The 27,475-nt window shown below is 40.4% G+C and overlaps 1 protein-coding gene across 5 annotated transcripts; it reads right to left on the reverse strand.

Moving 5' to 3' along the window:
- Nucleotides 1-6,958: 6,958 nt before the first annotated feature.
- LOC111213819 lies at nt 6,959-21,932 on the reverse strand. 5 transcript variants are annotated; one of them, XM_048765830.1, is made up of 3 exons: nt 18,695-21,932; nt 15,182-16,929; nt 6,959-15,067 (listed from the first exon to the last, which is right to left on the reverse strand). In XM_048765830.1, the coding sequence occupies exon 3, from the start codon at nt 13,776-13,778 to the stop codon at nt 12,267-12,269; it is 1,512 nt and encodes a 503-aa protein (XP_048621787.1). In that variant the 5' UTR covers nt 13,779-15,067; nt 15,182-16,929; nt 18,695-21,932; the 3' UTR covers nt 6,959-12,266. The 5 variants fall into 5 exon arrangements, with proteins under 5 accessions (XP_048621787.1, XP_048621786.1, XP_048621785.1 ...); XM_048765829.1 differs by having other exon boundaries at nt 15,182-17,116; nt 18,695-21,930; XM_048765828.1 differs by having other exon boundaries at nt 15,182-17,113; nt 18,695-21,929.
- Between the last annotated feature and the right edge of the window lie 5,543 nt (nt 21,933-27,475).

Raw genomic sequence — 27,475 nt, forward strand, 5'->3', positions numbered from 1 at the left:
CTAGTACCAGCTTGGTATGTGTGAATGAGCTAGCATGTTCAGGAAGACATATGTAGCTTGGCTCATCTCTTGAAGCTCTTTCCAAAAGTCTTCTGATATATATGTTGTAAACATGAATGGTGTGTCCATCAAGATCTCTGGCGTATCCCTGATCATCTCTGCAGATTCCATACTCATCTTTCTCTTCCCAATAGAATCTCCTGGTACCCAAAAGATCGAAAGCTCTTCTACCAAATTCTGGACGTTTGTCGACCGATGTTGGGACGTCAACGTCGATCGATGATTGAGTTGGATGGCGAGTCTTTTGTTTTAAGCTTTTGTCTATGCCACCAGTTGTGTCATAGAACTATTTTGTAGCTTTCTGTTGGTGTTCTGGAATGTTGCGTTGATGTATCAATAGGTTGTCTGCTCCATTAGATGTCTGAAGTACGTCTGCGATGTCCTCTCGAGATACATGCAGTGTATGTCCGTCTATTCCCCTTGTGTAGCCATCTGGGTCCCTGAAAATATCAAATTCGTTTGGAGTTAGATATTGGTTATCAAATTTATATTTTTCTCTTACAGTGATTTTTGGTATTGGACGAATGTCGATCGATGTTGTATTGTTTATGTCGATCGATGTTGAATGATTGATGTCGATCGATGGACGGCTCTCCCTGTCGATCGAATGGCTGAAACGTGTTCTTTCCCAAGCAGCTTCTGATCGATTCTGATCTATTTCATCGCGTCTTTGCATGTTGAAAAGTTCCTCGTATGTGAAACCCTCATGAAGTTCATCATGTCCTTGATCACGGTATGCTGTCTCTACTGCGTAGCTCTCGTGATAGCGATCATCTGCCCAACTGCCAATTGAGTAATTTCCGTCTCTGGTTGCGTTGACGTTAGTGTCGATCGATGGGAAGTAGGTGTAGTCGATCGATGCTCGAAGGTGGTTTGGTTGGTGAGGTTGAGTGTCGATCGATGTTGAGTTGTATCTCTCGATCGATGGCGACTTCTTTTTCCAAGAGGAATGATGGAGAAGTTTATCTTCTTCGTCAAGAGTCGTTCTTTCCTCTATAGCTCGTTCTTCCTCATAATCTTCATCATACTCCTCTGTATGCATGGTGTATGTTGCCATAGTGGGAATGTAGTACTCGTTTTCCCATTTTCCTTGACTACTATCGACCGATTCTTCTCCTTCTGCGTCGGTCGATTCTGGTTGGGCACTGTCGATCGATGTTGCAGTGTGAGTTTCGATCGATGCTGACTATTCTGTCTCGTACTCGGCTCTACAGTGGCAAGCTCCAATGATTCATGGATCATTGATTCTTCTGGAGGTCGTATGGGCTTCTTGACTGGGATAGGGTCGTAGTGGGCATTAGGATCGATGAGTGTTAGACACAACTGGTTGGTTTGCAAGTTGCATACTGCTCCTACTGTTGACAAGAAGGCTCTCCCAAGTAATAGAGAAGAGTTTCAGTTCAGCTTGATGTCCAAGACATGAAAAACTACTAGAACTAGGGCATTACCAATCTGCACCTCTAGGTCTCTCATAATTCCTACTGAGTTCCTATGGAAACAATCCACAAAAGTGAATAATTCCTGTGAAGGCTCCACTTGCAGACCCGGATGGTCTGCCATAACCCTAGGTAGGATGCGGACTGATGCTCCTGTGTCGCACAAGGCATGTGGGAATTCAATACCTTTCACCGTGCAAGGTATTACAAATTTTCCAGGACCACTCTTCTTCTTCAATGTAATCCTCATCCTCATCTTGACTCTAGCTTCACAGAACATTCTTATAATGTCTTCTTATGTCTCTCTAGTTTCTCTGAAGAACATCCACAATCTGTGGGTATAATAAGCTTCATCGAATGGCTTATCTAGAGGAATCCTGAAGACTCTTTTTCAGAAACTTTCCTCTTCCTTTTCATTAGCCCCCCTCTTCAGATGTTTCGCCACTTTTTCCTTTCTTTCCCTTAGGGTTCTTCCCTTAGGAACCCTATCAACTTCCATAGGATCCACACCATCATCTGAAGGTGACCTGACGGTCTCCGGTGGGTTTTCTGAATGTTTGGGTTTGGGCCTGAGTGCATTAAGACGTTCAACATCTATCTTTGGCATCTGCACTCGGTACGTAATAGGTGCTCGTCGATCGATGTGTGCTGGAGGTTGTCGATCGATGACGGTATCCTGATGTCGATCGATGGTGGGGTCAGAATGTCGATCGTTGTTTACGTAGACAGGACTGGGTGGATGTGGGTGTTTTGCTGCGAACTCCTCGTGAGTCATGATCCTCACGGCCTTGCAAGATGCGGTTGATTCCGTAGGTGTTGTCGAGCGATGTCTAGGAGAGGACGTCGATCGATTTTGGATGACCTTTGTCGATCGATTTTCGTGGCTTGGTGTCGATCGACACCAATGTGATCCACCGAAACTCATCAGACTTTCTACTTTGAAATCTCCTTCTTGTAGTTTTTCTTCCTTCGCCACTTGCCAGAAATCATCCCCAACGATGGCATTCACGTAGTGTTTCATCACATCATCTTCTATCCCTCTTGTTACGGCTCCCTGCCTCTTAACAGCTTCTCATGTCTGAACAGCCTGCATCTCCAGCATCTTCACATGAGTGCTCAAAGTTTCAAACTTTGTGTTCAGGTTGGTGTAGACAGAATCAATCTTCCCATCGAAGTCCACCGTCATGCGCTGCTGTCCCTCTAGAACTCTATCAAGCATGTCCTCAATCTTGCTCTCTTGAGTTGGCGGTGGTGGCTTCTAGTAGTAGGAGATTCCATAACCCATGTTGTTGTTGTAGTTGTTGCTGTAGTTGTCGCTGTAGGGTTTCTGGTGCTGCGAACTCTGGTTGAAGGTACCCCTATTTCCATAGGAGTTTATGTTTCCTCCCTGGTTCCCCGAACCTTGGAATCCAGTTCCACTGATGAAGTTCACATCTGCTTCCTCTGCTCTACCCTCTGTGTCTACAGCCTCTGCATCTTCAACCAAGTAGACCTGCTTCCTGAGGAGCTTGTGAACACTGTCCAGCTTTGCCTTCACTTCATCCATATGATCATTCCCAAGGGTGGTGGCAAGTTTCTTCCTCTTAAAGTCAGTGTTCTTGGTGCTGCTGCTAGATGCTAGGTTCTCAATAACCTTCACTGCCTCCTCTAGATTCATGGTGTTGAAGTTCTCATTGCTGGAAGCATCAAGAGCCATCTGGTACTGCACCGCGATCCCTCTGTAGAAAGTACTGAGCAGCTGTACTTCATTGAATCCATGGTGTGGACAGTCTCTCTGATAAGACTTGAATCTGATCCAGGAACTTTTGAATGACTCTGCAGGCTCCTGAGTGAATGTAGCAATCTTGCTCCTCAAGTCTTCAGCACGCACTTCATCGAAGAAGTTGCATAAGAATGCATTCTTGATGGTGCCTCAGGATGTCAGAGATCCTGGTGGTAACTGCTTAAGTCAATGCGAAGCATCTCCAGCAAGTGAGTACTTGAAGAGCTTGCATAGGAGGTAGTCTTCAGAGACTCCCTCGACTTTAATAGCATATATAAGATCCTCGAACCTCTCCAGATGGTCCATAGGGTGTTTGTCCCACGAGTGTGTAGTACTGTGGCTTCAACTCGAAATCCCTCTGAATAGTGGGAGGATGAATGGCTGATCGGTTGGTGTAGAACTGATCTGGACGGTTGTAGTCAGCCAAAGTTCTGGTTCGAGCAGCCTCATCTACAGGTAGAGTAGCTCATGTAGCATCAGTATCGGACTCAGGGATTGCAGCCCCCTGAGTATCTATCCTCTGACATGCTGCATTACGCAGATGACCCTCCTGGTCATGCAGGTTTCCTCTGTCATCTCGTACAAGTATCAAAGTAGCAACCAGGTCTCGCGGCTCAGTATCGATCGATGTTCGGACTGAAGTATCGATCGATGATGGAAGATGTCGGTCGATGGAAGATGAGTGTCTTCGGTCGATAGTGGTGAGCGAGTATCGGTCGATGGGACTAGTGTCTGGGTCGACGGTAGTTGACAGAAATCGATCGATGAACAGGTGGTGTTATCGATCGATGAGGAGCATGCTTCTTTGCGGATTGAACGCTCCAAGCTTGCAGGATCTGGTGAGAATAGTAGTTGAGTTTCCTTGTTGCTTTTAGTACTGCTGGGCATGTACCTGAAAATCCAAGAAAAAATTTTATGTCAGAAACTTAACAAAAATTAAATCAATAGGCGATCAAAGCTCCTCGGCAACGACGCCAAATTTTATATCACTCAAATTACCCTAAGGAGTGATTTATACTCTCTCAAATAAGAGGTCGAGTTGTAGTACTTAGGGATCGAATTCACAGGGAGCTAGGGAACCTAATGGATCTAATATGATTTGTTAAGTAGGAAGTTTTTAAGATTTAAAATGTAAATTTGCAGTTTTGGTTGAGCAAGTAATTGCTCGATTGATAGGTTGAGGTTTTGGTGCTTAAAAGGAAATAGCTAGACTTAGGGTTTCTATTTAGGAAACTTGGAATTATAATCCTATAGATGCCTAATGAGTTGCATGCATGATAATGTAAAACTCAACTATCAATTCAACAAGTCCATCAGCTATCGCGTGTTTGAACTTGTCTATTAACTAGATCTAATGACCCAAACAAATGTGTTCGATCAATAGTAGTGTCGATTGATAATCCTATAGGGATATCGATCGATACACCTTTCGCTCCGTCGATTGATTATCCAATATGAATATCGGTCGACGCACTTCTAGTTAAGCTTTATGTGCAGGTTGAATAATGCTTACTAAGCTCACTAGATCAGCTCTCGCCTTACTCTTAGCAAGAAACTTAGCTCAGTTAGAATATTTTCAGGATGAGAATGAAGCTCTCGCTTTTATCTATCAATCCTAGGGAAAGTTCTAGATAGCTAATCTAGAAACATGCATTAATGAACAATCCTAATGACAATTACCACAACTCAGCAATCTATAGTTGGGGCTAATCCCTCATAACCTATTTAAACCCTAAATCTAACAGTGGCACTACTCAGACATGGCCAAGCAATTCATGAAAGCAACTAGGTTAGAAAACTTCATAGAATAGTAAAATAGATATTAATGGAGTTCCAATCACAAATTATAACTTTGGATCATCTCTCGAATCTATCACAATCCTAAAACCTTTTGCTGAAAGTAATAAAACTAAAAACACAGAAAAATACACTTTGCCTCTAACATGGTGGCAAAGATTATATAGTTAGGTTAAAACTCGCCAGGGGTAATCTTGTAAATTGGTGAAGACTTGGGCTTCAAGTCGGTTGTGACCATACGGGCATTCTGCGCGATTCGCTGTCGATCGATGTTCAGGTGTGAACATCTATCGATATTCCTCCTCCAATATCGACTGATGGTCGAGCTCGATGGTCATCTCGGGTGCTTGCTCCAAATATCTCCAAAATGCTCCAAAATCATCACTTATCTCCAAATCACTTTTGAGCTTATAAATATAATAAATAGACTTTATAATATAATAATAGATAGTAAAAACACCTATAAACCATGGATGAAAATGGGTAAAATCCATGGTCTATCACATTCCACATTAAATAAATCGTTGGTGTAAAATTTTGTTACACAAATATGCAAATAATCATAATATCATATTTAAAGTATATTATATATCTAGCTATGTTAATATCATTTAAATTTAATTATATATCATATACGATAGATAAGAATGATTGTTTTGATTTATTTACCCTAAAATGATTGCGAATAAACAAAAGCGGTCGTTTAATTTATATGCGCACACCAACTTATTACATAATAGTAACTGATTTCTTAGTTATTTAATATATAATAATTATTTTATTATTTTATAATATGCAAAAAAATATAAAATAAGTAATAAATATAAATATTTATCCTGCACAAGTTGCGGATCTTAACCTAGTATGTATATGTTTAATAATTTTAAATCTTAAACATTTTCTAAATCTCAGGCTAAAACAAAATAAAGAAATGAGAATAAACTCAAAAATCAATATTTATATCGAGCAATAACCAAAATGAAAAAAAAAACAACACAAAAATGAGAAAAATATTGAAGATAGATAAGATTGGCAGTGAACGTAAACTTTTCATAACCATAATTAATTTTTAAATTGCTAAATCGTGATATAAAACCGAGTTGGCATAGTTTCATTGTAACCAAATAGTAGGCTTGAGATTCTTCGGCCTAAACGTTAGGTTCTTATGCGATAAGTGATTTTTTGACCTAAAATATTTTTAAAAATGGGATCAGCTCATCAATAAACAAATTATGTGATTAACAAAAAAAATTTAAAAATTGTTTAAGGGGCAAAAATACTATTTCGATCAAGATTATAAATATAAATAAAATCATTAATCAGAGGAGACACATGGGCTAGATTAGGGGTCTGCGTTCGGATACCCATTCGGGTTCAGTTCAGATCTATTCGGGTTTCGGATTTTCAGGTTTAAAGATTTCAGCCCCATTCGATAATTTTTAAATTTTGGTTCGGATCTTTGCGGGTTCGGTTTGGGTTTGGACAACCCATTTAAATTATTTTTAAAATTTTAATATTCATTATATGCTTAAAATTTCTCAAATTCTATAAAATAAAATAATATATTACATATAAATTTGTATAATATATGTCAAAATACCTAAAATTAACATATAAATTGGTTTGATTTGAATATTTGAATAGAAAATCATTAGATATTTTAGTATTTTGGTGTTTTGAATATATTTTAGTTATTTTAAACATTTACTTTTGACTATTTATGTATATTTTCAAGTATTTTAAACAACTTAAAAGTATTTTATATATTTTGGATATTTTTAATATATATTAAATTTAAAAATAAATAATATATTTAGGTATATGCAGTAAATCTATTTAGGTTACATTCGGGTATCCGAGATACTTCGGTTCGGCTCGGATTCGGTTTCGGTAATTTAGATACCAAAATTTTGAATCTGTTTGGATATTTAGTTAGTTTTGGTTCGGATTTGGTACTACTTTTGGGATCAGATTGGTTCAGGTTTTTTGCCTAGAACTTTCAAGACTTTTTCTATTTTCTTTATTGTAAACAATCAGAGGAGGAGACACATGGGCCCAGATCAATTATTTTTTAATGAAACATAGTAAGAACTCGGCCCACAAGTGCCACACGGCAGCCATTTTCGCTTCGTAGGGTTTGTATATAAACAAGTTTCCTAATGTGTTAAGAGTAGCCCAGGGGTTGAGCTTATCTGTGTAGAACAGAAAGGAGAGAAGATTGAGGAAGAGCAAAGGTAGAAGAGAAGATAGAGAGGAAGAAATTAGGGATCGAACCCGTTTTGATTTGATGATCGTAATTTGATAAACATTACAGAGAGTTCAGAGTAATATAAAGAAACTAATGGGCTTAAACAATAATAAAATTAATGACCCATTAAGTATAACCGTGGCCCATCTAGGTGCTTATCAATACTCCCCCGGTGGAGAACCAACTTGTCCTCAACTTGATGAAAAACAGAAGCCAGCTTGTCCTCGAGTTGTCGAACTTTAGAAGCCGTAATCACCAGTGCACCATTGCTGTGATCCTCAATCAATCCTCTCACTAATGCACTGGTATATAGTAGAGAAACCAAATTTCTGGTCTTACTCAGTTCTGGTGGCCTTGGTGATTGAAACCAGTCATAGGAATAGAACTCCATCATCTCTTCCCTGCCTTGAAGCTTTTCACTGGTCGGCGTGACCGCTTTGTGATTCAAGAGAGCATCACTCATCCCACTGTTCGAGTACAAATAGCTTACACGACCCTCCTTGCTTAAACTACCTTGAGAATTTAACTTTGGAACTTGACTCACATCGCCACATGTTGTGTGCCACTGAATGTTGCTGTCAATATCATTTGCATCTGAAACAGGCGGAAGAGTAACTGGATCCTGAGTTTTGTTGTCTTCTTCAAGCTCTTGCCCAGTCACCTTCTCGAAGAGAGAAAACTCTGGTGATCTCGGCAAGTGAAACATATGGTAACACAAAGCACTAACATGGAGACATAGAAGAACATTATGCACCACCAATATCCAGTACCAAGACCAATGGTATTGAGTTAAGACTGCCTGCGAGTCCTGAGTTGAATCTCTCATCAAGTTCTGAACTACACCACTAGGATAATGTGAAGCTGGTATGAACGTAATAAGTACATTCTCCAAGTCTTGTGAATTCACTTCATGACAATCAGCAGCTTCTTCAATTATCCTCTTCTCTGCACTAAGAAACAATTTCCCAGTCTTCTCATCATAGAGCTTTAGTGTACTCCCCGGTAGAATAACAGCCTTGTCCTCGAGGCTCCAAATACCAAAAGCTGGTACCGTGATCACACCTTCATAACTTGAAAATCTTTTCTGACCCTCTAGCGATCTTGTAACACTTAGAACAACCACCCACTTGACCTCGTTTTCAGAATTTGTCTGAACGTCCATAACAGAAAGTCTCCTATACTCCGCATTCCACAACTTCTCAGCTATAACACTGCTACAGATCTTGTCTCCTTCAACCTCTATAGCTCCAGGATTCCACACACGGTTGTCATCGACGTTAGGATTTTGGCTACCAGCACCTTCACAATAACTTAAACAATTCTCCACTGCTGCAATAAGGATCGCTTTCCCTCTCTCAGTCCTTAAACGTTTCGTAACCCTTGACGCCTCCTGAATTTTACCAACACAGTAAGCTCTCTCCAGTCTACTGCGTCTTAAGCCCTTCGCCTCGGCATAATGTCTCACAAGTTTAGACTTCCACTCCCCACCATGACGGTGATAAATCTCAAGCCAGACGGAATTGTTTAGCGAAACAGTACCACCAGGTTCCCATGCTTGATTTGCCTAAGAGAATTCAGAAAGTTGATTCCTACGTGAAGTCTTCAATAACCGCCATATCCGCATCTTCACGCTTCTTAAAAATCTGAAACTCTTAAACCCATGTCTCGTGCACAACTTTATTATCTTCAGACCCTTGTTCCAACGTCGCAGCCCTTCTTCCTGATTTTCCTCCGAGCATGTTACCCCTAGTAAAACCTTCATCTCCTTAAAGCTATCACCAAAGAGACTCCAAAAGGGTTCTGGAAGCTTCAAAGATATCCTGCCATCTGATTCTTTCGGGTCTATCTGTCTTAGTGCCTTAACGAGAATATTCATAACCATCAACTCCTTCTTTCTAGTCTTGTGATAAGACCAATTTACTGATAGCTTGTTCTGGAGCACCACCCGTCCTGTGTAAATAACATTTCTTATGTGACGTCTACCTTTGAACCGAACTTTGTGAAATCCACTGTGGCCTTTCTTCTGTTGATCCGGAGAGAGCTCATCACTCCTCTTATTTTCTCTCGTACTTTTTGTTTTTGTTTCTTGTGGAGTTCCAAACCCAAAGAAACGAGTCTCACATCTCTTACCAGTCTCAACTAATGATTTCTTTTTACTGAAGTGTGCTCCCTCGTCTTTGCCATTAATTAAACCATCAAAAAAGTTTGAGCCACGACCCATACCATAGAACTTATGTTTACGCTTCCTGGCCTTATAATAGTACCATCTGACAGTAAGATTTCTTGATCTTCCTTTGTTAAGTGATTTTGAATTCTCCAGCTTGAAAAGTTCTCCGCCTTTTGTAACCTTCTCAGCTGCAACTTTACTTCTTTGGTGAAGTATAAACTTGAACCGAACCTTATGAAACCCTCGTTTGCCCCACTTTTGATGAACCTGAGAGAGTTCCTTCCGATTCTTATGCTTGCTCGTCTCCTCCGAGACAGACTCCATTGATGTTACATCCTGTGAAGACTCCATCGCAGCATCAGGATCAGCAGCATCTCGCACCTTAACCTCCTCAGCGAAGATACTTTGATCCCCTATCAACGTATCAACTGGACACTCTATATCCATAGGAGCATAAGACGTAAACCCATCCCCAAAGTGATGCTCATCTCGCTTCACTCCTGTATCGACGATCTGTCTTGTTCCCACGCGGATCTGCAAATCATTTTTAGTGTCTTTACAACCCGAAGATTCACAGAACACTCCTAAACTTTTACAAGCTTGCGCAAGCAGTATTGCTTTCTTCTCTTGGTTGTATTGTTTCTTCATTCCAATAGTCTTCATTCTCACACATCTCCTCTGAGATGTCGCAAGCCCCGTAAGGTCAAACGAACCCTTAAAATCAAGAGCTCTTCTTGGTGGCTTACTGTTCAGGTCCTTACACCGAGATCTGTGGTAGTTTTGCTTGATCGAAATTCATTTGAACCTGGTACCTCCGTTTAGCTTGAGATCTTCAAACCTTTTAGGGATGAAAGCGTTATAAGGATGAGATTCACCATACGGCCGCTTCCGCCGCTTCCGATACTCCTCATGGAACTCCTCATGCAGTCTCTGACTGTCCATTCGAAGCTCCTCACGAAGCTTTCTATCAACATCCATCTGTTTCAATGATTGCAGTAACTTCTCGAAGTCATCACTGAAAGGCATTTTTTTTTTTAATTAAGACTCTCAAGGTCGAGAGGAACTTGAGCTCTGATACCAATGATAAGCCCAGGGGTTGAGCTTATCTGTGTAGAACAGAAAGGGGAGAAGATTGAGGAAGAGCAAAGGTAGAAGAGAAGATAGAGAGGAAGAAATTAGGGATTGAACCCGTTTTGATTTGATGATCGTAATCCGATAAACATTACAATAGAGAGTTCAGAGTAATATAAAGAAACTAATGGGCTTAAACAATAATAAAATTAATGACCCATTAAGTATAACTATGGCCCATCTAGGTGCTTATCAATACTCTCCCGGTGGAGAACCAACTTGTCCTCAAGTTGATGAAAAACAGAAGCCAGCTTGTCCTCGAGTTGTCGAACTTTAGAAGCCGTAATCACCAGTGCACCATTGCTGCGATCCTCAATCAATCCTCTCACTAATGCACTGGTATATAGTAGAGAAACCAAATTTCTGGTCTTACTCAGTTCTGGTAGCCTTGGTGATTGAAACCAGTCATAGGAATAGAACTCCATCATCTCTTCCCTGCCTTGAAGCTTTTCACTGGTCGGCGTGACCGCTTTGTGGTTCAAGAGAGCATCACTCATCCCACTGTTCGAGTACACATAGCTTACACGACCCTCCTTGCTTAAACTACCTTGAGAATTTAACTTTGGAACTTGACTCACATCGCCACATGTTGTGTGCCACTGAATGTTGCTGTCAATATCATGTGCATCTGAAACAGGCGGACGAGTAACTGGATCCTGAGTTTTGTTGTCTTCTTCAAGCTCTTGCCCAGTCACCTTCTCGAAGAGAGAAAACTCTGGTGATCTCGGCAAGTGAAACATACAGTAACACAAAGCGCTAACATGGAGACATAGAAGAACATTATGCACCACCAATATCCAGTACCAAGACCAATGGTATTGAGTTAAGACTGCCTGCGAGTCCTGAGTTGAATCTCTCATCAAGTTCTGATCTACGCCACTAGGATAATGTGAAGCTAGTATGAACGTAATAAGTACATTCTCCAAGTCTTGTGAATTCACTTCATGACAATCAGCAGCTTCTTCAATTATCCTCTTCTCTGCACTAAGAAACAATTTCGCAGTCTTCTCATCATAGCTTTAGTGTACTCCCCGGTAGAATAACAGCCTTGTCCTCGAGGCTTCAAATACCAAAAGCTAGTACCGTGATCACACCTTCATAACTTGAAAAGCTTTTCTGACCCTCTAGCGATCTTGTAACACTTAGAACAACCACCCACTTGACCTCGTTTTCAGAATTTGTCTGAACGTCCATAACAGAAAGTCTCATATACTCCGCATTCCACAACTTCTCAGCTATAACACTGCTACAGCTCTTGTCTCCTTCAACCTCTACAGCTCCAGGATTCCACACACGGTTGTCATCGACGTTAGGATTTTGGCTACCAGCACCTTCACAATAACTTAAACAATTCTCCACTGCTGCAATAAGGATCGCCTTCCCTCTCTCAGTCCTTAAACGTTTCGTAACCCTTGACGCCTCCTGAATTTTACCCACACAGTAAGCTCTCTCCAGTCTGCTGTGTCTTAAGCCCTTTGCCTCGGCATAAAGTCTCACAAGTTTAGACTTCCACTTCCCACCATGACGGTGATAAATCTCAAGCCAGACGGAAGTGTTTAGTGAAACAGTACCACCAGGTTCCCATGCTTGATTTGCCGAAGAGAATTCAGAAAGTTGATTCCTACGTGAAGTCTTCAATAACCGCCATTTCCGCATCTTCACGCTTCATAAAAATCTGAAACTCTTAAACCCATGTCTCGTGCACAACTTTATTATCTTCAGACCCTTGTTCCAACGTCGCAGCCCTTCTTCCTGATTTTCCTCCAAGCCTGTTACCCCTAGTAAAACCTTCATCTCCTTAAAGCTATCACCAAAGAGACTCCAAAAGGGTTCTGGAAGCTTCAAAGATATCCTGCCATCTGATTCTTTCGGGTCTATCTGTCTCAGTGCCTTAACGAGAATATTCATAACCATCAACTCCTTCTTTCTAGTCTTGTGATAAGACCAATTTACTGATAGCTTGTTCTGGAGCACCACCCGTCCTGTGTAAATAGCATTTCTTATGTGACGTCTACCTTTGAACCGAACTTTGTGAAATACACCGTGGCCTTTCTTCTGTTGATCCGGAGAGAGCTCATCACTCCTCTTATTTTCTCTCGTACTTTTTGTTTTTGTTTCTTGTGGAGTTCCAAACCCAAAGAAACGAGTCTCACATCTCTTACCAGTCTCAACTAATGATTTCTTTTTACTGAAGTGTGCTCCCTCGTCTTTGCCATTAATTAAACCATCAAAAGAGTTTGAGCCACGACCCATACCATAGAACTTATGTTTACGCTTCCTGGCCTTATAATAGTACCATCTGACAGTAAGATTTCTTGATCTTCCTTTGTTAAGTGATTTTGAATTCTCCAGCTTGAAAAGTTCTCCGCCTTTTGTAACCTTCTCAGCTGCAACTTTACTTCTTTGGTGAAGTATAAACTTGAACCGAACCTTATGAAACCCTCGTTTGCCCCACTTTTGATGAACCTGAGAGAGTTCAACCCGATTCTTATGCTTGCTCGTCTCCTCCGAGACAGACTCCATTGATGTTACATCCTGTGAAGACTCCATCGCAGCATCAGGATCAGCAGCATCTCGCACCTTAACCTCCTCAGCGAAGATACTTTGATCCCCTATCAACGTATCAACTTGACACTCTATATCCATAGGAGCATAAGACGTAAACCCATCCCCAAAGTGATGCTCATCTCGCTTCACTCCTGTATCGACGATCTGTCTTGTTCCCACGCGGATCTGCAAATCATTTTTAGTGTCTTTACAACCCGAAGATTCACAGAACACTCCTAAACTTTTACAAGCTTGCGCAAGCAGTATTGCTTTCTTCTCTCGGTTGTATTGTTTCTTCATTCCAATAGTCTTCATTCTCACACATCTCCTCTGAGATGTCGCAAGCCCCGTAAGGTCTAACGAACCCTTAAAATCAAGAGCTCTTCTTGGTGGCTTACTGTTCAGGTCCTTAAACCGAGATCTGTGGTAGTTTTGCTTGATCGGAATTCTTTTGAACCTGGTACCTCCGTTTAGCTTGAGATCTTCAAACCTTTTAGGGATGAAAGCGTTATAAGGATGAGATTCACCATACGGCCGCTTCCGCCGCTTCCGATACTCCTCACGGAACTCCTCATGCAGTCTCTGACTGTCCATTCGAAGCTCCTCACGAAGCTTTCTATCAACATCCATCTGTTTCTATGATTGCAGTAACTTCTTGAAGTCATCACTGAAAGGCATTTTTTTTTAAATTAAGACTCTCAAGGTCGAGAGGAACTTGAGCTCTGATACCAATGATAAGCCCAGGGGTTGAGCTTATCTGTGTAGAACAGAAAGGGGAGAAGATTGAGGAAGAGGAATGGTAGAAGAGAAGATAGAGAGGAAGAAATTAGGGATTGAACCCGTTTTGATTTGATGATCGTAATTCGATAAACATTACAGTAGAGAGTTCAGAGTAATATAAAGAAACTAATGGGCTTAAACAATAATAAAATTAATGACCCATTAAGTATAACCGTGGCCCATCTAGGTGCTTATCAGTTAAGAGTATCACTCTCCCCTTTTAAGACGATCCGATTTTTTCTTTCCGAAGAATCCGGCACGATTCACGCAAGGTATGATTCTTAACTGCTGGATCGGTCTCTAATTTCGGGTTATTGTCTGCTAGATCTCTGATTATTTTTTGTAAGACTGGGAAAATGAAACCTTTGGAGAATCACTGATTTGATGTTGGTAGCATAAGTTTGTTTGATTTCTTCTTGTTTCTCCTGATTTTGGGTATAAATCAAAATCATGTTATACTATTTTTGTGTGTAGATATCATGGGTGATCTAAATGCTCTGAGACAACTAGCTTTAGAGAGAGTGGACGACGTCACTATGCATGTGGAAGCTTTAATCAACTTTGTGCAGGGAGCGCTCACTCTTGAACAGCTTGACCGTGTGATTGATCTTATGCACAACTGCTCTGTGACTGCTCATTTTATCCTCAATCAGCCGGTGCCACAGCAGCAGCTGGGAGCTGACGATAACATGGACGAGGCGGAGTCCGGCACCACCGACTCTTAGAGCAGCATTAACCATAGGGGTGCTTAATCATTTTTTTTTATTATTAAGTAGGATTTAAGCATTTCATTAAGAATGTTGTATATTTTGATCATCCAATGCAAAGTGCTTATTATGGAGTGCTTAAGAAAATAAAATATTAAACATTGTTATTTTTTTTAGATAAAATTTATTTATTACATAAAACATATTAAAAGATAACATTTTAAACAAAGATTTTAAAAAAACATCAAAATAAAGATTAGAACAATAAACGAGATTAATTTGAAAAAAACATGTGAGCTCAGTGGTTGTTTTCATCACCTCCAAATTTACGCCATACGTGTTCAACCAAATCACTTTTCAGTTGTTCATGCATTTGTCGATCACGAATTCTAATTCGAACACCCATCATATTGGTGATATTTGTAGGGATATCTGTATAATACGTGAGATCGACATGTGAACTCAACGGATTGAGACATGCCCACTTCTATTAAATACGAACATCAATGCCCACTTGCCAAAACATTAAAAGATGAAGACATTTACCTGTTCGTCGAGTAAATGCAATCCTCAGCTTTGGCGATTCTCCCTCAGCAACCTTGATCCATGCAACTCAACGGATATACACACAGAAAGAAAACATAAATTAGTATCAAGGAAATAAATTCATGACCCTAAATTCATGACTCTATATCAATTCAGACTAGAACCATTGATGACCCTCAATTCAGTTCAGTTACGGATCATTTGTTCTACATAAAACAGAGACACAAATCACATGATCATAAACAATCTATTCAACTCAGACAAGAACGACACTCAATATCAAAAACGCTCAGTTAATACTATCTGGATTCAATTCCAAATGATCATAAACAATCAGTTCATACTATCTCGATTCAATTTTTTAACAACTCAATTCAATTATAAACGACCTACGCATATAACCACAGCTTTTTATCAAACGTTCAATGCATGCGAGTGATCAAATCGTGTTGAAGCTTTACCTTGCTTTTGATTTCGTAGAGGAGAGCTCGGGCCCTGAGAGAGGTGTGAAGTGATTCTTCGTCTCGGTGAGCCATCGAGAGAGGGATGGCTTGTTCCACGAGACGCCGAGAGATTCATCGTGGAGTCGTCGATCGTCGAGGAGACAGACAGAGAGACGAGGACATATCATCCTCGATTTCGTCGAGGATGGAGACGGAGAGACGAGGACAGATCATCAAGAGGGGAGATCGGTTGAGAGAAGACGATGCGGCGGAGTCGTCGAGGAGAGAGACAGAGAGACGAGGAAAGATCAACCTCGCTTTCATCGAGGATAGAGATAGAGAGACGAGGAGAGATCATCAAGAGGAGAGATGGGTTGAGAGAAAACGATGCGGCGGAGTCGTCGAGGATGGAGACGGATAGACGAGGACAGATCATCAAGAGGGGAGATCGGTTGAGAGAAGACGATGCGGCGGAGTCGTCGAGGAGAGAGACAGAGAGACGAGGAGAGATCAACCTCGCTTTCGTCGAGGATAGAGACAGAGAGACGAGGAGAGATCATCAAGAGGAGAGATGGGTTGAGAGAAGACGATGCGGCGGAGTCGTCAAGGATGGAGACGGAGAGACGAGGAGAGATGAACCTCGCTTTCGTCGAGGATAGAGACAGAGAGACGAGGAGAGATCATCAAGAGGAGAGAAGGGTTGAGAGAAGACGATGCGGCGGAGTCGTCGAGAGAGAAACATGAGACTTGTGTTTCACGACGCGTGTCCAATAAGACGCGCTTCTTCATGCGCTTAATTAAACACCGCTGCCTCTCTAATTTCATCATTTTTTTTTTTTTTAAATCTAAAAATCATTAAGCAACCCAATAAGCATCTGGATTAATGCTGCTCTTAGACTTTTTCTGTTTCTCTGAGGTTCAAATAAGGTTTTAAACTATATCCCCCTCTCTCTCTCTCTTCAGACCTTATGTGTTAATTAAGACTGTTTGTTATCCTGATCGTGTTACTTAATTTGAAATACGTACACTTTTCAAAACAAAACTAGTGTTACTAAGTAAAAATTCAATTATTAAGTTACAAAAAATTTAATAAATTCGCGCCGTCATCCAAGCACAATCACTGAAACCCGATGATACCGAAGAGAACCGCCGCCGCGGAGAGAGGAAAAGAGGACTTGGAATCTGCGGCCGAAGAAGGCTTGTGGCGGTTCGAAGAAGGGAAACGGTGTGGTGGAGCGGTGGAGCGGTGGAGCCGAGAGGAATTGCGAGGCCGAGGTACAGGCCATCTCGAAAGAAAATGAAGACCTTGCAGAAACATAACATATCGGTTTAAGTTACCAGGTGTTCGACGAATTGCATCACACAAACTTCAATAAGAAAGTTATGTTCTTAGCCTCTCACTGAGCTAGACTGTATGCTATGTAGGTTATCTTCCCTGGATTGTGTCTTGTGGGGGTGAATGCTGATTGCCTCAGAGTATTTATTCCTCCTACTAAGACGAAATACCTCAGAGACATGTTCTTGTCTGATATCAAACTTAGTATGAACAAAGTTATTAGTAAATACTGGTATTGATAGAGGGGTTCGATTTTGAGAGGTATTGATAATGAATCAGGTAGTTTGATGCTTTGTAATCAAGTCTAGTGGTAGATTAAATTTTATTTCTTTGTGTTGTTTTATTTTTTTTAACTTGCCAAATCAAAACAACCATATATGCTTAAGAAAGGTTTGTCAAACCATAGAAACTGAGACTCATCATCATAAGTACAATAAGATCTCTAAGAGAAAGCAGCAATCTGCTGTTTTTAGTTCTAAAAATATATAAATAAAAATTCTGCATAATTTCGTAACTACAACGAAAATGTGAAACTGTCAAAAATGTCTGGACTGATCTCTGGCTTGAAGCCAGTGGCTTCCATATGTACGATAGTCGACCACCCTAAACAGCAAAGAATCAGCTAGAAATATGTTTTTTCAGGAACAACATAAACATATCTGAGACATGGTCTAGAAGATACTGGGACTGTAACTGGTAACTTGGAAAATGAATATACGGAACAATAGGAAAAATTATTTCTGGAATTTTATGGAATAGAACTAGCATTCCACTTATTCCAAACTTTTTTAGATGGGGAATGATTTGTCAAATAAATGTCGTTTAGCATTCCACTTATTCCAAACTCGCTCTGAATCAGACACAATGATTCTTCTTTGACGAATGAATATCTCTCGTTTTAAGACTAGGAGTTCAAGCTCGTGGTATCAGAGATTCAACTGGATTCTGGGCTCTTGTTTGTTGACAACACAGCTTATAGGTTTGAAGAATGGTGATTGTATGTTAGGGGTTTTCAATCCTTCTAATTTCGTAACCGGTTTAGCATTGGTATCCGGTTTAGCTCCCAATCACTAGCCTTAGTTGTTTCAGTTACATTGGTGCGAGACTTCATTTCAATTTTGTGAACTTTATCCACGTTTGGGAGAAATGCAAGACACATATCTGGGTATTGTTAGTTATATTTTCTCTTTCACATGACTTTGTAACGAGTTTATTCTGTAATTTCACTATATGATAGGTAATTTTGTGTGTTTTGTTTTGTTTTGTTTTGAAACATAGCCAAAAAAACGTAATCTTGCACATGCAAACAAAACATACGCGATGTTGTTATATCCACCACAATTAGATATGTCTATATGTATAAAAAAACTTTGAGTTATAAATATATGAATTGTTTGCTTTTTTCTCACATTCCTAAATTAGTTCTTTATTCTATGTTAAACTTATGTGAGATGTAACTTATCTAAATCTGTTTTTCCTTTAAACGGAAGGTGTACATGTATATATAGCTGTACATGTGGATATTGTCAAAAGAATGTACGAAAAATATGTGTACATGTGGATACTAATTTTGCTATCCATAATGGTCAAACATGCAAATATGTGTACACCAAAACCACGTCATTGCAAGTTATCATTCTTGTTTACTGAAACAAACTTTATGATTGTGATCAACTTTATGATTGAAATCAAGTATTAAGCTGGAGAAAGCAAAGATATTAAACATAATCTTACCTCGGAAAGAGCGGCCGTCGACTTAGTTACAATCTCTCCAAATTTACATCGTCTAGCTTCAGCTGCGGCGGAGACAGAGATTGTGCCGGAAGCGGAGATACATCAAGTTTCTTTGCCATTGTCTCGTTTCCCTTATCTTTAGCTATGGTTCCAGGTCGGCTTATAATATTCTTCTCGTGGTAGTTCTTGTGGAGGATGAAGGTATAGATGGAGAAGAATAAGATAGAGCCCAAAGATTATGAACCGGTACCGACTTTGGTTTAGAAAATCCGCCATCCGAACATGAGAGAGATGTACGCAAGCTTAGATTTTTTGTTTCTTTGTTTCAGATTGAAATTTGATCCTAGACTACACTTCATCGACATAGAGACGTAGAGAAGAACATGATGAAAGAAACAAATAGGAAAAAAAATTTTAATTATAAAAAAATGTATGGCTATAAATAAAAGAACATAAAAGATATTGTGTCTTTAAATATTTAAAAACCAATCAAATTTCTTCGACATGCTGAAAGAATGTGAATGTGGATAGGGATAGGCTATGTCAATTTACCCCCACAAACTTAGTAGTGGAAATGTCCCATTGTGTAATAAAAATCTAGAAGGTGTCTATATACGTAAATCACTCTATATTAATCTATGAATATTTTCAAAATTTCACCTTCTGGAAACGGAAAAATCCCACAAAAAACCTTCAAATGTCAAGTACTTCCACTTTAAACCTCCAAATACAATGTTTCCATAATAAACCTTTAAATTGTCAACATTCTTAACAAAAACTGTAATAGTGGCTTACGTGTTTTGTTTTATATTAGGATGGACAGAACTATAAACTCTGTTAACGTCGTAACTGACTTCGTCTCCTTTGATAAAAAATGTGCCTTATTGTAATTACTTAGATTTTTATTGAAAATAATAAAATATTATAAAGAGAAAACCATAGGACGACGGCGAAGCTGATGGCTTGTCTGAGGTCTCCATTGTATATGATCATCCTCTTCGCCTACAGTGTTGCAATTTCATCATCGTTTCTTTCCAGAGCACATGAACAGAACAACAGAAACGAAGAGACGAGAAGCGTTGGGCTTAGGTTCCTTATAGGTTTCAAAGAAACTTCGAAGGGAAGCAACGTCACCTTCGAATGCTCTCCTTCAGGTCCTTGTATTTCTTGCAATTCCTCCGAAAGGAGAAAAGAGAAGTATCGTTGCAGTGAAACGGATTATGGAATTCCTTTTAATTACAGAGAGGTAAGAGGAGATGAATCTTCAACACAACATAAGGCACATGTTTTATCAAAAGGAAACGGAGTTAGTCACGGCGTTAACAGAGTTTATAATTCTGTCTATCCTTATATAAAACAAAACATGTATGCCACTTTTACGGTTTTTGTTAAGAATGTTGTCAATTTTAAGGTTTATTATGGAAACATAGTATTTGGAGGTTTAAAGTGGAAGTACTTGACACTTTGAAGGTTTTTTGTGGGATTTTCCTTTTCAGAAACTAAAATCAACCAAACAAATCTATTTTATGCATATCAAATCCATTTACAACAGTGTCGATAGAACCCAGTTAAAAATTTTCAATATTGGATAATAATGACGATTACAGAAATCAAAAATTCAAATATCAATGTCATTTACCCAGCAATTATCCAGCAATATCAATGTCATTCAAATTCAAATTTTTCTTTCACATGTTGGTGAAATCAATAATGAAGAGAATATACCACATACTACATTTATTAAAATGATTATACATCAGTTGATAAGTTTTCAAAACGTAATATTATAGAAAATTATTATATCAATTGTTAATTATGCAATTTTGACCCAAATATAAATGGCCTAAGCCAAAGATAATCAGATCATCAATTTAAAAATTTCATTACTTTATATAGTTATAATATCAGTGGATTTTCAAAAATTCATAAACCCCTGATTAATTAAGAGAAATTGCATCATACACACAAGACTTATACGATTATTAGGCTAATGCACTATTTACATTATCGAGAATGTCAGAAGGTGTTAGTTTTACATTTTTAACCTTGCTCACTTCATACCCACATCAACCGGTTACCTTTTGTTCTTGTAATTTACTTTATTTATTTATTTTTGATAACCCAATCCTACACGTAATCTCATGTGCCGGCAAGTGGAATTTTTTCAGTTATCAAAAAAATATACTGAGGCACAGCACATCATTATACTGAGGCACAACATTATGAGAATGTTGAAGCGATTTCGTTCCAAGCCACCGCAGAGTTCTCGTCTCCTCCGTGACATTACAACGTTCTCTGCCGCTACTGGCTCTGTTCACCGTCGAAGCTATCTCCAATTGTCGAGCTATCCTCCTTTGCGAATCAGTTATGGCAAGACCAATCCCGAGCTCCAATTGCTGTCGCACTGTAACAGACTCACCGTTGTCCACGTTTAAGCCAAGCACGGATCTCTTCCAATGGTGATTTCCCAGATTATTGCAAAACAGATCTTTGGGCTTCTGGTTATTTTCATATTGGCCCACGACTTTGTAAATTGCAGACACGTCCTCAATTCAGCCCTTTAACTTCTCGATTGTGACAATTTATCCCAAGCAAAAGTTCTGAATTTGCAGCACTGGTCCCTGCATTCTTGAAATCTTCTGTTTCCTGGTTAATAATCTGTTAATAATTTGTTTCGCTTATATTTATCAAGGGCAGAACATATCAAGTATGTCCTTACTTGCATTGCTGTCTACTCAACTACAGGTACCACTACGGCGGATGCGTTTAAACTGTATCCTGCTCTTTTTGTTGTTACATTTCCTAACTCATATAATTGTGTTAGGTGGGTTAGCAAACATACCATTTTAGCCAAATTTATGGTTTTTTGTTCGTTGATGTTCGCACGTTAGCAATATATAGTTGTAAATTGCAGGCCACCAATAAACTTAGCCTAGTTTTCATCTAAGTTAACAAAAAAATGTTTTCGGTTGGACAGCTACTGGATTATTTGCTCTAGTTATTTGTCTTTCGCTAGAGTAAACGTAACCAGGAAGACTAATCTGAACATTTTCAACACAACTCTCCTCCTTTTGTTTTCACATTTTGCCTAACACATATAGCTGTCTTAGGTCCGTTGTCGGATTCTATGGATTCTGAAGAATCGAACCCGTCTCCTAGGAACATATCTCTCAGTACGGACGGGATGATCACCAAAGAACTGCATTCCATTTCATAAATGTTTCCCTACCTACTGAGACAAGCCGGGAAACAACCATGTCCTAAAGATTTGAAGGCCTTAGCCATTGAAAGACCATGTATCGTCCCCCCAGAACCACAACCATTTTGATTCTGGTATCACCTCCATTCTACTAATTCAAGACCATGCGGTTTCTGGTAGTGATGTCTGCAAATGCATCACTCCCGATGTCCTTGACCTTGAGGTCGGAAGAACTGCAGTCATGATCGAAATGAAGATAATGTTCAAGTCCTATAGTTCTAGCCACCCAACATCTGCCTACTGTCATATCTACGTTTCTTTTGGTGTTGTTTTGGGGTGGGTATCACCCTTTTATGTCTTATGTGTTCCTTCGTTTTAATGTATAATAAAAACTTTTTTAACTACCAAGTCTTGCGTGTATCGTTGTATAAAATGTCTTAGCCGGTCACTTTGATTCTTAAACTAAGACAGAAACCTTCACAGTAAAAGTGTTAAACGGTCACTAGAATGTTTAGCTTTGTATTGTATTAGTTAACATGCTAACATAAATATATAAAAAAAAACTTTCGCCACTCTCTGCTAACCTATTTACTATTGAACACACATATGTTTTGGATTAGTGCAAATATATTTTTTGGCTTTTAGCAGCTGCCGTTTGTTGGGTCCCTCCTAGATGGAGAGAACCAAGTGGGCATGAGACATAATAATAATTCTCATGACCCTTTGCACTGTAGACTCACAATAATAGAGTTTTGACAAAAAGAAGAGAGAGAGAAAAGAGAAAAAGAGAGAGAAGGAGAAAACTCGTAAGGTGTTTTCAAGACTGGATTTGGAGGGTCAAACGGATCCTGATCGGGCTGATATTTTGTGGGAAGCTTCTTCAGTCAGTGGGTTAGAGGTTCACCGAAGGGATTTGGATTTCAACGGTTGGATCTTCTGTTATCTGGGTTTTCTTGAAGCTGGTCGCCATAGTTCTTCAGCAGAGCAGTCTTGGGTGTTTGGTAAATCCAACGGTAAGATCTTCTCTTATTGAGCTGAAATTTGGCAGAGGTATTGTCGACTTGTTTATCTTGGATTTGTACGGTTGGATTAGTTTCTGGAAGCCGGAATCTTTGTGAGCTGAGGTCGTTTGGTTGCTGCCGGTTTTGAAGCTTTGTGTTGCTCTCTTGTTGTTGTTGTTTGTGTTGGAGATAGCTATTTGTAGCTAGACTCTCTGTTCTGTTCAGGCTGTTGAACAGGGAGGACGTGGTTGTACTCACAAACATTTATATAGTGGATTGTTGAGTGGACTACGGTCCCGTGGTTTTTCCTTCTCACATCGAGGAGGTTTTCCACGTAAAAATTGTGTGTCTCATTTAGTTATCGCAACTTTGATATCTTGCCATCGTCGAAGTATTTTCCTCACAGGTTCGCACAAGGTCAGGGGAACACGACCATTAGTATTTCCGCTGCGCCGTGTGACTTTCCCCAACAGAGTGGTATCAGAGCTTCTGGTTTTAGAGCTTTGGTTTTGATAACTTTGGGTTGTTATTTGCTTGTGTGAAAGATGGAAAATATGAGCAGGATGATAAGCTTGAATGGTGCTAACTATCATCTATGGAAGGGCAAGATGGAGGATTTGCTCTTTGTTAAAGAATTCCATGTTCCAGTCTTCGAGGAGCAGAAACCTGAGAAGAAGACGGATGAAGAGTGGAAGCTGCAGCATCGCCAAGTGTGTGGGTTGATAAGGCAGTGGGTAGATGATAATGTGTTGCATCATATTGAGACTGAGACGGATGCTCGTTCTTTGTGGAAGAAGCTGGAGCAGTTATATGCTAGGAAGACCGGAAACAACAAGATGTACATGATCAAGAAGTTGATTGAGCTGAGGTATCAGGAGGGGACTCCGATGACAGATCACTTGAATGCGTTTCAGGGATTGCTCAACAAGTTGTCTGATATGGGCATCAAGTTTGATGATGAGATTCACGGTCTGTGGCTTCTCGGTACTTTACCGGACTCTTGGGAGGTTTTCAGGATGTCTCTTTGTAACTCCGCGTCGGAAGGTGTTATTTCGATGGATTCAGTGAAGAACAGTGTTCTTAATGAGGAAGCAAGAAGGCAGTCGAATGCTAGCAGTTCGCGTTCAGATGTTTTTGTTACTGAGTCAAGGGGGAGAAGTACAAGTAGAGATCCCAAGAGAGACAAGAACAGGAGCAGGAGCAAGTCTAATAGATTTGCTAATATGGAGTGCTACTTCTGTCATAAGAAAGGGCACATGAAGAAGGATTGCTGGAAGTTGAAAAACAAGCAGCAAGGAAATCAAGAAGAAAAGGTGGATCGGGTGACTCTCACCGAAGATCAGTTTCTCATTCTTCTTGAGGGTGATGCCATTAATGTCGCATGCCAGGACACCAGTTGGGTGATTGACAGTGGAGCTACTACTCATGCTACATCACAGCGGGATTTGTTTTCTACCTATACTACGGGTAATTATGGTTCTGTGAAGATGGGGAATGATGCGATGGCTCAGGTTGCTGGCATTGGTGATGTTTGCTTGGAGACTAGTCTTGGTACTAGGCTGGTGCTTAAGGATGTTAAGCATGTTCCTGATATTAGGATGAATCTGATATCGACGGGAAGACTTGATGATGAGGGCTATTTCAGTTTGCACGGTGGTGGTAAATGGAAGCTCTCTCGCGGTTCTTTGATTGTGGCTCGAGGTGAGAAGTCTTCATCTTTCTATTGGATGCAGGCTAAGGTCTCCAAAGATGTTGTTAATGCGGTGGAGAATGATAATGCCATGGAGTTATGGCATAAGAGACTCGGTCACATGAGTGAGAAGGGAATGGTTGTGTTGTCTAAGAATGAGGTGATTCCAGGAATCTCTGGTTTGCACCTACAGAAGTGTTCGCATTGCTTTGCGGGAAAACAACACAGGGTATCTTTCAAGTCTTCCGCACCTTCTAGGAAACCCGAGGTACTGGATTTGGTACACTCAGATGTGTGTGGTCCAATGAAGACAAGATCTCTTGGTGGCGCATCATATTATGTGACTTTTATTGATGATCATTCAAGGAAGTCGTGGGTATTTCCTATGAGGACGAAGGATCAGGTGCTGGGATATTTCAAGCACTTTGTGGCATTGGTTGAGAGACAAACGGGGAAGAAGCTGAAGTGTATCCGCAGTGATAATGGTGGAGAGTATCTTGGACCATTTGATGCTTATTGCAAAGAGCATGGAATAAGGCATCAGTTCACGCCACCTCATACTCCACAGTTGAATGGGTTGGCTGAAAGGATGAATCGGACGATTGTCGAGAGGATGAGATGTTTGATCTCACAGTCAGGCTTATCGATGACTTTCTGGGCAGAAGCTTTGAACACGGTGGTTCATGTGCTGAATTTGTCACCAAGTGCTCCATTGGATGGTGATGTTCCAGAGAGGGTTTGGACTGGTAAGGATGTTTCTTACAGTCACTTGAGGGTCTTTGGGTGTAAGGCATTTGTTCATATTCCCAAGGTTGATAGATCGAAGCTTGAGATGAAGTCGCGGCAGTGTGTGTTCATCGGTTATGGTCATGATGAGTTCGGGTACAGATTTTATGATCCCGTTGAGAGGAAGCTCGTAAGGAGCAGAGATGTTGTGTTTATGGAAGATCAAACGATTAAGGACATTGACAAGTCCAAAAAGCCAACTCAGATTTTTGAGGGTTTGATCGATACAGAGGCTACTCCTTCTACATCGGTTCACGGTGAGGTTGAGGTTGAGGTTCAGGATAATACACCCAGTGCAGATGCTCCCGCACATGAAGATGGTAGTGGTGATCATGGTGACGATCATGGTGAGACACCAGCTGCTGAGAACCAACCTACTATTGTTAGAAGATCCGAGAGAGGTCTTAAACCGTCGACAAGGTATGATCCTAGTGAGTATGTATTACTTACTGATGGGGGAGAGCCTGAAAGCTATGATGAAGCTTTGGAGGATGAACACAAGGATAAGTGGTTTGGAGCCATGGATGAGGAGATGGATTCTTTTGAGGAGAACCATACTTTTGAGTTGGTGGAATTGCCTAAGGGCAAGAAGGCTCTGCTTAATAAGTGGGTGTACAGAATTAAGCATGAGGATGATAATTTGCCACCTCGACACAAGGCTAGATTGGTTGTGAAAGGCTACAGCCAAAAGAAGGGAATTGATTATGATGAAATCTTTTCTCCTGTTGTGAAGATGTCATCCATTCGGGTTGTACTTGGATTGGCAGCGAGCCTTGATCTAGAGGTTGAGCAAATGGACGTGAAGACTGCTTTCCTTCATGGTAATTTGGAGGAAGAGATCTACATGGAACAACCGGAAGGCTATGTGCAAAAGGGCAAAGAAAATTTGGTTTGCCGCTTGAAGAAAAGCCTTTATGGATTGAAGCAAGCACCAAGGCAGTGGTACATGAAGTTCAAGTCTGTTATGGGGGAGCATGGTTATGCAGAGACTGATTCAGACCATTGTGTATTTGTGAAGGTGTTCGGTGAGGATGATTTTATCATCTTGTTGCTGTATGTCGATGATATGTTGATTGTGGGCAGGAACATGGACAAAATTAAGGAGTTGAAAGAGCAGCTCAGTGAGTCCTTTGCCATGAAAGATATGGGTCCAGCGAAACAGATTCTTGGTATGAGAATTGTTCGGGATAGAGGTGAGAAGCTGATTCACTTATCTCAGGAGAAGTACATTGAAAAAGTACTTAAGCGGTTTCACATGGACAAGTCTAAAGTGTTGAGTACTCCTCTTGCTCCACACTTAAGACTGAGCAGTCAACAAAGTCCGAAGACATATGCGGAGAAGGAAGATATGGCGAAGGTTCCATATGCTTCTGCAGTGGGTAGTTTGATGTATGCCATGGTCTGTACAAGACCGGATTTAGCCTACGCCGTTGGAGTTGTCAGCAGGTTTCTCTCCAATCCGGGAAGAGAACATTGGAATGCTGTGAAGTGGATTTTGAGATATCTCAGAGGGACTTCTAATTTGAAGATTACCTTTGAAGGTAAGAAGCCTTTGCTGGTCAGTTTCACTGATTCTGACATGTCTGGAGATGCTGATTCTAGCAAGTCTACTTCGGGTTACTTGGTAACATTTGCGGGTGGAGCTGTGGCATGGCAGTCAAGGCTGCAAAAGTGTGTTGCACTATCTACCACTGAGGCAGAGTTCATTGCCGCAACTGAAGCTTGTAAAGAGTTGTTGTGGATGAAGAACTTCTGTGAAGAGATCGGTTTCAAGCAAGAAAAGTATGTGTTACTTTGTGATAGTCAAAGCGCTATTTGTCTCGGGAAGAATTCTACATTTCATTCGAAGTCAAAACACATTCAGAGGAGGTATCATTGGATACGTGATGTGGTTGCTTCCAAGGAAGTGGAACTTGAGAAAGTTCATACGGATGATAATGGAGCTGATATGATGACGAAGTCATTACCGAGGGGGAAGCTTGAGGTATGCCGAGAGATAGCCGGAATGGCTGTCTCTTCCATCTAGTCGGAGGGGGAGTTTGTTGGGTCCCTTCTAGATGGAGAGAACCAAGTGGGCATGAGACATAATAATAATTCTCATGACC

Source organism: Brassica napus, chromosome C8 (genome assembly GCF_020379485.1).
Source record: "Brassica napus cultivar Da-Ae chromosome C8, Da-Ae, whole genome shotgun sequence".
Classification (NCBI taxonomy): Eukaryota; Viridiplantae; Streptophyta; class Magnoliopsida; order Brassicales; family Brassicaceae; genus Brassica; species Brassica napus.